The sequence below is a fragment of the Diceros bicornis genome, chromosome 3 (genome assembly GCF_020826845.1).
Source record: "Diceros bicornis minor isolate mBicDic1 chromosome 3, mDicBic1.mat.cur, whole genome shotgun sequence".
NCBI lineage: Eukaryota > Metazoa > Chordata > Mammalia > Perissodactyla > Rhinocerotidae > Diceros > Diceros bicornis.
In genome coordinates this window covers 27179011-27192367 of record NC_080742.1, presented here as the reverse complement: position 1 = coordinate 27192367, position 13357 = coordinate 27179011, and the positions used below count along the sequence as shown (strand labels likewise).

Genomic DNA, 13357 nt, shown 5'->3' with positions numbered 1-13357 from the left:
TGGGTAGGGAAAACTGGCAAACAGTTTTTCTTGAGAGCAGATCTTGTTAAGAAGACCAGAATGCTCTGTACCTATTTTTAAATGGCTACTTTCCCTCTCTCCTTGTTGGAAGCACAAGAAGATTTTTTTTTCCTCCAATTTTCATCATGAGAACAAGATAGGGCTCCTGGTGTTAAAACTCACAAAAGTGTGGTGGCCTGCCTAAGACTGTCCTCTCCTCCTGGAGTTTTAACTCAAACTTGTCCATACAGAGCCTCCAGCAATTTCTCAATTATAGTTTAGGTTTTCCTACACTGCTACTCATTCCCTCAGAATTCCTATACATCAGCTTTGGTAAGCTGTGATTCACTGATCCTTCAATTTTGGGGGAAGTAATCCATCCTATAACCTCAGTTCTCTGACGCATCTAAGAAGAGTTGTTGATTTTCATTTTGTTCAGTTCTTTTCTGGTTATGTGGATGGGAGTGACAACTTCCAAGCTCCTTACGTGACAGACCAAAAACTGGAAGTACTTACTGATTTTTAGATCTATAGAATACACAGTACCTAGCACAAACAATTTTTAAATAAATGCCTGAAAGAATGAATTACTGAATGAATGCCCTATATAACTTGCAGAATTACACGGAAACAGGAGAGAAATAATGTATTAAAACTAATTTACATGTGAAATATTGTTCCCCATTCTATCCTCTGGCCTTATGATTAACATGTGTGGGCAGTGAGCAGGTCTGATCTATAGCTCTGCAATATTTTGGCTATTTGATTATAATGGGTATACACTTATTACTTGAATTACTAGCAGTTAATTTAGATTGTTATAGGAAGGAGCTAATCCAGTGCTAGATATTCAACAGATAATAATACTTAATAGATAAGGAGAATAATATTGCCATTTGTAAATCTTGAATAATGGGATAATAAAAGCTATCAATAAACATTGTAGGATTAATTTCATGCACAATTCATTCAGTATGAAGCTGTCATAATATGCTAAAATATTGTGCCAAGAAGCTAGAATGTAAGTTGGAAAAATGAGAAAATAGGCTAGGAAAGTAAACCTATGGATCTACAAATGCAAAATCATATACATGGTAAAGAATCAAGATTCTGCTATATAGTTTTCCATGGTCTCTGGTATCTGACATATATCAAAGTGAAGTTGCTAAACTGTTTTCAGGAAGTAAGAGGACAACTAGATGTCATGACTCCAGGAACCTAACACCAGCAGCAATTTATTTATTCATTTTTCTTAGTGCCTAGTCTAGACCTAGCCAGCCCTGGTGGTCTAGTGGTTAAGATTTGGTGCTCTCACCACTACAGCCCAGGTTCGTTTGCTAGTCAGGGAACCAGACCACTCATCTGTCAGTTGTCATACTGTGGTGGCTGTGTGTTGCTGTAATGCTAAAAGCTATGCCACTGGTATTTCAAATACCAGCAGGATCGCCCATGGTGGACAGGTTTCAGCAGAGCTCCAGACTAAGACAGACTAGGAAGAAGGACCAGGTCACCCACTTCTGAAAAAATTCGCCACAAAAACCCTATGAATAGCAGTGGAGCACTGTCTGATACAGTGCTGGAAGGGGAGAGGATGACACAAAAAGATGGGGCAGGGTTCCACTTTGCTGTATGCAGGGTTGTTAGGAGTTGGAATCGACTCCACAGCACTAACAACAAGTCTAGGCCTAATATCAAATTAAATGAGAGAAAGTTGTATTTACCCACAAGATTATACAATTATAATTTCAGAGATAGAAGATATATTAGAGGTCCTTCAGTTTAGCCTCTCATTTAATAAAAGAATTCCTTATGCAATATTCTTGAAAAATAGCCCTCTAGTCTCTATTGGAAAGCACACTTTGTGAAATATGCCTCCATCAGCTCTGTTGAGTACTTACTATATGCTGGGCACTGGGTTGGGGGTTTACATTCAGTTTTTCATTTAATTGTTACAATAACTCTCTGAGGAAGGTAGCATTGATCCTATTTTACTGAGAAATAAGAGAGGTATTGGCCCACAGAGGGGTGGGGGGGAGAGAGAGGAAGAGGGAGGGGGAGAGAGGGAGAGAGAGGGAGGGAGAGGGAGAGAGAGAGGGAGAGAGAAAGAAAGAAAGGAAGGAAGAGAGAGAGAGAGAAAGAGAGGAAGGAAGGAAGGAAGGAAGGAAGGAAGGAAGGAAGGAAGGAAGGAAGGAGGGAGGGAGGGAGGGAGGGAAGGAGGGAGGAAGACATGCACATGACAGACAAGGCAGAGGAGACTGCTGAAGTGAGGATGAGCTGAAATTAATCCAGCAGACTTCTACTAGAGAAGCAGAACTGGAAAAGTCGAGGTTGGGACTGGAAACAGGAGGACTGGCTAAAGTCTACAAATAGCAGACGGGCTAGCAGGTCCCCTAGTTTACTCTGGCAGAAGACTGGGGCTTGCTCTCTGGAGAAATTAAACTAGGTAGTATCTGGTCTTAGGAATATCTGGTACAGCTTATGGCTAAGCTATAAAACCATTTAAAATAAGGAGATTAAGTGAAAATTTGTACACTGGTGAGACTCCAAGTTTTCTTTCTGTTCATGGCTTCCAAAAGATCCATAGATGTTGACACTTGGAGGTCACCCACTGAAAAATAAGAATTACTAACCTATCACACCATATTGAAGGTCATCATTTGTCAAACTCAACACACGCACAACAAACCTTCCAATCAGATTTTTGGTCCTCAGTTATAAAAAAGAATGTTAGGTGAACAGCCAAGTCCTATAAGATATTTGAGGAACACCTCTAGCATGTAAACCATAGTTAAAACCAAATATGCATGCTCTAGCTCTTTGTCTCTCTCTCTACACACACATAACTTAAAAAATGTTCAGAAGAAAAATTGAGAGATAAAATCATGAAAGTCTCCTTGAATGTTGACATAAAAACTACAACGTTGAAAATAGTAAGAAAAATGAGAAATTTAGAAGATTAATTCTGGAAGTCTAATATCCAAATAAGAATATTTTGAAAGAGAACAGAGAAAGAGTAGAGGAGGAACTTATTAAATATATAATATTAAAAAATTCCCCAAACAAATGACATGACTTTCCAAATTGAAGTAATCCATGGAATGACATGCACAGTAATTAAAAAGCAACTCATACCAAAGCTAGACATTGTAGCATGTTTGCACGTTAGGAGTCTTTTGAACACTGTGCATGGCCCTGTTGAGGCTTTGCACTTGGCATTCCCTCTGCCTGGAACACTCTCCCTCAGATAGATGGCTATAATCGATGGCTCCTTTATATCTTTAAGCTTTTGTTTATTATTGGCTTTTCATTAAGATCTTCACTGAAACCCCTAATTAAAATTCTATTTGCTCCACATCACTCACTATACACTGCACTCCTTTATTTTCCTCCATAGCGTGTTGATTACCTGATGTCCTATATATTTTCTTATTTCATATCTTCATTTTCTGTTTTCCCACTCTCACTATAATGTCACCTCCACGAGGATGGAGATGATTGATTGGTTTCTTCCTGTAGCTCCAGTATTTGGAACAGTACCTGGCACATAGCAGGCACAAAATAAATATTTGTTGCAAGAAGAAATGATGAAGAAAAAAGTCTACAAGTTTCCAGAAAGAAAAGATTAGGACTCAAAATGATATATAACTTTTCAACAGCAGCACTAAAATCTGAAACCCAGTTGAAAAATAAATGAAGTGTGAGGATAGAATAAACACACTTACATTTACTGATAGACAAGTTCCCCCAAATTTTACCTTGTGTATACCCTTTTTTAGGAAGCTTCTGGAGAGTTGGTTCCACCAAAAGGAGAAAATAAAATAAGATATAGGAAGTCATGACATCAAGGAAATAAGCAATACAATCAAGGAGAAAAGCAAAAGCATTTGCAAAATGGTGGTGAAAAGAAGTCCCAGAACGTGAGCTGTGCAGCAGGCCTGGTGTGCAAACTGCCCAGATTGGAGCAGAAAGACAGAGGACTCTACCAGCAATGTCTCTAAAGAAAGGGAGAAAAAGACCATAACTGACCTATTATTTCATTTATCTGATGTTTTGTAATGAGACTTTTTTCTTATATATGGTAGATATTTCAAGGGTGAATTAATAATAGGCAGTGATACAAAATTGAGCAAATATCAGTGTTAGGCAATTTCTAACTCTGGGAAAAAATTAAAAATATAAAAAAAATAGTTGTACAAGAAAAAATATAATCATAAATTTATCATAGTACCATATGAGGTTCAGATGAAAAAATATTTTTGTCACAATAATATAAATTGTAAGTATTGACTTACAATAAAATATAGATCTCTATGGACTGACAAGATAGAAATGAAAACATATGAAGGCAGAATAATATAATCACATTTTATGTTTATGTTTTAATACAAAAGTTTATAGTTTGTTATTAAATGTTTAGAAACATGAGAAGATATGGAGGAAGTTGTTATTACTTTTACTCATTGTTCCATATTTCTGTATTCCTTAACTTTTAATATAAAGACGTATCCAAGCATTCTTTTTAAGAATTAAATTCTGTATAAAATATATATCCAAAACATAATTTGAATTTTTGCCTATTATTCCAGTTTATGTGCATCATAATTTAGCCACACTCTTTTCATTGTATGTTTAGATTGCTTCCAGTATTTTTCTATTTTAACATCCTTATACATAAACCTTTGGAATTCATTTGATTATTTTTCTAGAATACATGCCACATGGAATTGTTGATAGAAAAAATTCATATTTTAAGGTTTTTGACAAATAACCCAAAGCTGAACATCAAAAGACTGAAACAATTTATATCCTCACAAACAATGTTTAACAGTGTCTATTTTCTCACATCTTGTCAACACTGGGTAGTATCATTCTTTTTTCATATTTGACAAACCACATTTAAAAAAACTTTTCAAGTTGGTGTTTAGTTGATTACTAGTGATGCAGACCATGTGTTCATGTTTTGTAAGCCACTGACAGTCTTTTGAAAGCATCCTTTTTCACTTTGTCTCCCTGTCACCGCTATAAAGACTCCTACCATCTCTCTTGGGCTCTTAGCCTCCCACGTGATCACAGACCCAAGCTCTCCAACTTGTATACCAACCCTTAAAGTGCTTTTACAGTTATTTTTCTAAATCACAAATCTGATCATACCATTCGCTTGCTTAAAAGCCCTTGAAGACTAGCAATTTCCCAGAGTAAAGTCTAAATTCTTAGAGTGGCACACCACATCAGCATTAATATGAGCTCAAGTATTTTTTTAAATTATAAAAATGTGTTTTCCTGACAGCCTTTGTTCAATAATTCTAAAGAACTTGAGATTAAGGACCCTATCTTGTTTACTATAGTACTCAACTCTATCCACTTGAGAAATAATAAATCAATTGATGTAGAACAGAGTGGCATGGCCAATTCTAGAAACTCATTTATTCAGCTACTCATTCATTCCTAAAATATTTATTGATTTATTACTATGTGCCAGATATTGCTCTAAGTTCTAGGAATACAGGGATACACGGTCAAGTGAATCAACAGTGCCCTGCTCTTCTTTTTGTGGAGTTAATGGCAGGGAAGGGGATAGGGAAGCAAAAAATTTAAAAAATAAGCAAAAAAAATTTTTTTGACAGAGTAATAAGCAACAGTGTGCCAGTACACCAACACTCTGAAAAAAATCAAACAAAATATAAGAATCTCTATTTTTAGTGTTTGTGGATCTCCCACTATGACTGATGTTCAAGCCACCAATGGTTTAGGAACCAATTCACAGAATTCTTGAATATTGAACAATTGGCTCTGGAGTGCCAGTACAAGTCGACTCCAACCACCACTGATAGTGTCAACAGGATATTAGGATTCGGAAAACTGGCAACTGACTACCTGAGTAAGGGTGCAAAGGAAATGTCTTGCAGAAGAGGTGATATTGAGCTAAGACATAAATAAGAGAAGAAGCAGAAAACTGAAGGTCGGATGGATGAACATTACAGTAAGAGCTATTGCAAGAGCCCTAAGGTAGGAAAGCACTTGGCACATCTGAGAGACAGAAAGCCAGAACATAGATTTTTAATCTATTTTTCATTTGGGAGACAACCCTGAGATCAAAAAGCCTCTTACACAGGGTGAAAGCAATATTTTAGGAGAGTTGAGTTGTGAGCTAGAAGCTAAGATCAGCTTTGGTTCTTTTGTACTTCTTTGCTAAAAGAGGTTCTAATTACTTCTGGGTGATTCTAGGAAAAAAAAAATATGTATATAATCTACCAGAAATCTGGGTTTATAGAACGCAAAATATAGCAATAGATAATCATTATTCTGTTTTACCAAGATTTATGGTTTTGAGTGTTCATATCAGACACTAGTCTATGTTTCTTCAATCTTGCTGACCCTACAAATCTACTAGACTTTGAAATTTTGTTGCCACATTAAGAGGACTAGTAACTTAAACATACTATGCTGAAATATATCATTGGGCCAATTTGGGCAGCATTTGGATAAAATATAAATCAAATTGTAAGGACAAAGCAAGAGGTAATTCAATTGAATTCGTTTCGTGGTTTTGGAAGTCTTTCCTCTTGGAGTCAAGATGACAAAGATAGTTCTGTTTTGTTATTTTATCCTGAGCAGGTAGAGATGGGGAGAATACAAAATAATATTTTAAGAAAGAATCAGTTGGAGTTTAAATCCAGGCTTGACAAGTGAAGAGTTCCTCCTGAGTGAAAAATAAATCCTGTTGTGAAGCAAACGAAGATTAGGAGGATTAAGTGTCACATGTGGAGGATCTGAAAGTGGATTTGTTTTTTATTATTGAAGATATTTTCATGGGCTAATTGGATGAGGATCTGGCTCATTTGTTTTTTCTAAATTGAGATGAGCCAGAATGCCTCTGGGGCAGGAGAGACTGTTGCTGCTTGTGAGGATGTGTATTATTTGCTCCAGTATTATGCATTTGCACCTAACAGTCTTGAGAAAGGGATTATGACTTGTAGGTAATCTCACAAGGAATTAATTGTTACTGACATGTTAATTATATTAACAGTTACAGTATTGTCTTTATTCAAGAGATTGTAATTTGTATACACATTCAAATTGCTTTAGTAATAATGCTCAACATCTACACAGAATTATAAGAAGTTCAAGGCAATAGGTAAAACAATTGAGTTACTTCCAAAAACATGAGTTATATATAGAATGGGGTTGTCAAAGTTAGAAACAAATTATTTTCCTTGTTGAAGAAATACAAAAAAGTTCAGCTTTGTTACTGATAAGCTTTCTACACAAATAATACCTAAGAAAAGTACCTTAATTTTGATCAAATTATAGAAAAATATTATTAAAGGTCCAATAGAATTAATTTAAAGCTGTGAATCTCAGACTATTTTACTTTATTCTTTAAAGTTATGTGTTGATTTACTTCTCTAGAATTACAATAAACATATGAATAATATAATTTTTGCAATAAAATAAAATAAACATGTGATACTGCTATTCAGATACAAGACAACATAAAAGCTTTAGAGTTCACTTATTAAACTGAAAGATCTTGAGTAACTATAAACGAGAGAAAGAAAAGCACAGAGAATTCAGATTACTTTGTTTCCAGTTCTAGGCTTTTCTATTACTGAGTAATAGAATTAATTCCATGTGAATTTGGACTCACTTTTAAGTGTACTAAAAAGATGATATTGTTGGAAGTTCAACATGAGAGGCCAGATATTTCTTGTGAATCTACATGGAAAATAAAATTAAGGCAACTGTTCATATTACTCAGGCCAAAAACTACTCTCAGCAAAATCCCCCCCACCACCATTATAATCACCATCACAATCAAGAGCCCTGACTGAAGCAAGAACCAGACAGACATATTTAGCTTTGGAGTTTGAAAAAAAAAAAGAATTTTGCATAGTTTACTTTAGCGCATACTTCCTTTTTCTGTACATAAAATTCAGTTTCATTTAAAAGGGAAATGGTAAACTCAGCTTCATTTAAAATTCAGGTAAGTTTCAAAATATTTTGGGCCCAAATAAATCTTTAGATGGAATTATTTCAACATTATCCAAGAAAGCAGTCTTACAAGGTCTACAGCAAATTTAATCATTCCAATGTTTCCCAAAGTGGGCAGCATGTACAAAATTCTGCACAATATTAATAGATTTTGATCAAAAGGAATTGGAAAAATACTGTTAAATTAGTTTACCATGAGGTCTCAGCTCTTTTAATATCCAGATATAAGTTGTCAATCTATGCATTAAATATGCAACAGCATATGTTGAAATACAGCCACAAGATGGGAGGGCATCCCAGGCAGAGGGAAGATTATGAGCCAAGATGAGCAGGTGGGAAAGCATAAGGCATCTTTTGAGAAACTGTAGGGAAATTCTGGAGTTGCAGGAGATAAATCAGAAAATGGAGGCAAGAGCCAGACTTTGGAGGTTTTGAATGACAGACTAAGTGGTTCAGACTCTTTTAAAAGTCAGTCATCATCCATTGAAGATTTCCAAGTGGAGGAGCCATAGTACAAATTCAGTAGTTTGGGGAGATTAATCTGACCATAAATGGATAGGTTGGTTTGGAGCAGGGAAAATACTGGAGGCAGGGAGTCCAGTTAGAAGGCCCTAGCAAAGATTCAAGAGTGAGATTAAATATGAATGATGAAAAGAGAATGGAAAATGAAGAATAAGAACAAGATCTATTGCAAAACAAGGGTGGGAGGAATGAGATATACTTTCAAAGATTTTTAAAGAGCTCCCTGGGAGAGTTATGGTGACCTTAGTGGTCATAGTGAATCTTTTGCAGCTTCTCTGTGCATGGGTCATGCTTTATAACTTCCTCCATGCCTTAGTATAGGTTTTCTACCATATAGGACCTGCCATTCTTGACTACATGGTTAATTTCCATTCATTCTTTAAGAATTCCAGTTCACTTGTCATCTCTTCTGTCTTAAATTAGTTTTGTATACTCTCTTACTATCCTAGGTATACAACTTCTACAACACTTAAATCAATATATTTTAAATATTTATTGTCGTGTCTTTCTCACCAATGAGATTATAGATTCCTTGAAGTTAGGGATCAAATTTTTACATTTTCCCCAACTAGCAGAGTAGCACACAGTAGAAACTCAATCATTGTTTGATGCATAGAGTATGCCTAGGAATGTTAGAATGCTGGTAAGCCTAAAGAAAAAAAGAAATGGGCACATAGATGGAATGGAAGAATTGAGGAAAAGTTTTATCAATATGTTGAAAAGGTAATGCAAATAAGATTGAAGAACGTGATAAAGAGGGAAATTAATTAGCCAGAATTCTAGAGTACAAGGGAGCTGTGACATGCAGATCAGATGTGGAGAATTTACCTTTGGTAGTCCAATACTTTCTACGGTTTTCAAAAAATACCTCATGCTCTTCTATTATCTCACCTTAGCTTCTTGTGTTTCCGCTGTCAAAAACGCTATCCCATCTTGAGCTTCTATCTCAACACCTACTTATGCATGTTTAAAGCATAGGTCAAATGTCACTATCCCATGAGACCTTCCCTGGTTGCTTGATTCGCTGAATTCCCACAGTGATTTTTTTTCTTAATATGCAGCCTGAAGATCCTACATAATACCCTCTTTGGGTGATGCTTATGCAAGTTTCTCTTTACAGTCATATTCCATCTAATAAACGACAAAAGGATGACAGAATTAGAATCATCATCTCACAACTCCAAATGAAGTAAGGGATTTAAGCAAATGATCATCTATGGCTCCAAAGCCATTAGTGGAAAAAAGTTGGCAGGATACTTAATGATGGATGGATCAAGCTGATGGTACGTAAACCCACTGATCAAACTTAAAGTCACGAAAAGTAAGACAATTAGACATCATATGACTCCTTATAGAAGGACACAATATTCCCTCTATTATACTTTTGCCAAGAAGGAAAATATGAACCTGCCTTTGACCAGATCTCTCTGTAACAGTCAGTTTAAAGGAAATACAGAAGACAGAGAAAATGTAAAAAGACAATACTGGGCTGCATTCAGAAAAACCCAAATGTCTGAAACAATCCACTTTTTTCAACAAATACATTACGAGGAGTAAAATTCAAAGAGGGAGTGGAAACCTCATAGTTTAAATACATATTAAAAGAAACTTAAAGACCTGTCAACCAAAAGTGTGGATATTTTTGGATCCTGATTTCAACAAACCCAAATTTATAAATCATTTATGAGATAACTAAGGAAACAAGACCACCAACTGACATTATGATATTACTGTTAATTTTTAGGTCTGATAATGGCTATATTGTTTAAGTATCATTGTGTATCTTGAAATACTTTCAGATGAAATGATACGATGTCTGGAATTTGCTTCAAAATAATGCATAGTGGTGGCGGAGGTGGGTGGTGGAGGGCCAGTGGTGGTGGTATAAATGAAACAAGATTGATTATTGTTGGAGTTGGCTAGTAGCCATATTGTTCATTTTTATATATATTTGAAAAATTCTATTTTATATCATTTTAAAATGCAAGTTCCTGGGCCCCATCTTAGAACTATTGAATTAGAATATCTGAAGGAGAGTCTGGGAATCTGCATTATTAACAAGCTCCAAAGCGATTATTATGCATACTAAGGTTTGAGAATCACAGTCCTGAAACAATGTATCCCATTGTTCTTTGCTCCTGTCAGAGAAATACAATCAATTATATACACAACGCTGTATCTTTAAAGATAGAAACTGTATCTTGCATCTCCTAAGGCCATATATTTTGTATGCACTCAATAAATTTTAGTGATGTTAGTCAAAATATTTACTGTTGTTCACTCTGAATAAATATTTTAAGTTTAGATTATATAAGACTTACCCACATATTCCAAGATATCAGGTCCATTTGGCATCAGGAGCATGCACCTTCTCACAGCTGTTAGCAATAACCCCGTGGCCACATGGAATTTCTTTTTTGGTGGTATTTAACACTCCTAATTCCTAAATGGCCAACATCTCCATACATGCAGCAAAGATAAAATCTAACAGTATGAGAACAATAGCCTCCTCTTTCACAGACATATGAAAATAGGGAATATTAGCAGCTATGTGTAGAATATCTACATTGATAATGTACATATATATATATGACCTTTTAAGAAAAAAAAAAAATGTTTGCACCTGCCAATACCCCTCAACTTTGCCTTTCTAAGTTTTTCTGTGTTTGTTCATTTGTTTGTTTGCAAAAGTTCTTTATTTAGTAACCACTTTGCCTCTTGGGAAAATGTAACCTTTATTAAGAATTGCTTTCCTGAAGGCCTAGTATGCCCTATACCTTGGAACTCGTGAAAGAACTCTACAATAGTCTGTCTTAGGCCTGACCCAGTGTTCTAGTTCTGCCACTAACTACCTAGGTGGTTTTGAATGTGGCACTATTTTTACTAGGTCCTGGTTTCCTCATATATATAACTCTAAAATAAACATCAGTCTACTCTTAGGTGATCTCTAAGTTCACCTACAGTTTTATGGTACTTCTAGGAAAAAAACATTTCACCTAACATTTAAACAGAAAACACAACTTTTCAAGGAAAAAACAAGATTTAGAATGGTTTTACCTCAGAATCTTAGATGCCAATAAACAAGGTCAGATGTGTACATTCTGTTCTGAAGGTATAAATCCAGGAATATGAAGGATTTTTCCCACTTTGGCTTACCTGCTTATGAGCATGATCATAAGAATTAATATGATTGTCAAACTCCTGGTGTTTGTGATACTGCTTGTCACATAATTCACAGTAAAAGTTTGCCTTTACATCTTCCAGGGCCTTTGCTGTGGACTTCTCCTTTTCTGGAAAATCCTTTAAAAAAAGGGTAAAAATATTGATTATATTTCTCTCTACTAGCATAACTAGATCTCATATTAAACAAGTTGGAATTTAATTTTGATGTGACTGAAAGAATATGGTTAGGCTCACTAATTTTTGGAAATTTGTGGCAATATGGAAGTAACTTTCAGCTTAGCCTTATCCCTAAGTTATCAAAACATATAATGAACTAGTCCAAGGAGCCCTCAGCTGCAGCCTGGTCATTACTCATCCTTCTTTCCAGGTTGCGGTTCTGCTGAGTCACCTAACTGGAATACTCACCACCATTTCCTCTGCTTATCCAATGACCCATCTCAAAGACAAGACCTCTCTACTACAATATTTTATTGGGACATGATTACATTGTTTTATATCATTCATCTACTGCTTCATGTAGTTCAGCCTCACTGAGATCGTCAGTATTGGGACTTGCTATTCTCGGCACATAATGCCTTTTCTCACTTTGTTAAATTGGTAAGCCCTTAATCGTTTTCCAACACGCAGCTCTTTGCCCGCTCTGGAAAGCCTTTTCCATGACTTTTCTAGGAGGAGAAAGCCTCCATTACGTTGCTTATTATCAAACATGTGTATGATCATTCCTACTTTGTCTTCCTCATAGACATTTCTTCCTTTGCTATTACCCCTTACGTTTTTGTGTGCCACACAATTCCATCTTCAGCCAACTGATTTATTCATTTCACACATTCTCCCCGGGTGACCCCCATTCATGCTATAGCTAGACCCTTGTTGATCCATAATCTCAAACTCCAACCTAAGCTTCTTCCACAAGCCTCAGTTCCTGCTAGACATAGCTAATGGGCTTACTACATGTTTTTCAAAACTATTACCGTTACAATTTTGACTATGCTATCTTAGAATTTTGGTCACATCATTCTTCTGCTTAAAATCCTCTTGAATTCTCTTATTGCCTATAGAATAATAGTGACAAATACTTATTAAGCATAAACTATACACCAGGTATTAGGCTAAGTATGTGAATTATCTCATTTATTCCTCACAGCAATGCTATAAAAATAAGTTCTATTTAAATCTACATTTTACAGACTCATCAACTAGCACTTAGAGAGAGATCATACACTCATGGTCACTAAGTTAGTAAGTGGAGAGGGGATTTGAATTTAAATAACCTACGCCTAGCTCCCTTGTTAATTAACAGCTGTTTCTTTACCATCCTCTTTTAAGGCCAATCCCCTTAATCTACCATACAAGCTCCTTCCTACCTCATCAGTGTCATCTTGTATCAATCCATGCTTCCATATAACCCTCTTTAATTCTATTACCAGACACGCCACATGAAATTAAATGATCTGTTTTCATGTCTATTGCTCCCATAAATCCTTTGAAGGCAGAACTGTTCTATTCATTTTTATGTCCATGATGCCAAACATGGTCTACCCTAGAATAGGTGCCTATTTAATATGCATTACATAAATTAATGCATAATGGTAGCTTACACATTCATGCCTCTTCCTATTTGCAAGTTCTTCTCTATTATCCAGTACCTAAATAAAAGAAT

General features: G+C 35.6%; 1 protein-coding gene across 1 annotated transcript in view; it reads right to left on the bottom strand.

Annotated features, from left to right (window-relative positions):
* Positions 1 to 13357, bottom strand: part of ZNF804B (zinc finger protein 804B) — a 508035-nt gene that overhangs the window by 82826 nt on the left and 411852 nt on the right. The window contains 1 exon segment of the mRNA XM_058525048.1: positions 11671 to 11814. Within this exon segment, the coding sequence (XP_058381031.1) occupies positions 11671 to 11814 (144 nt within the window).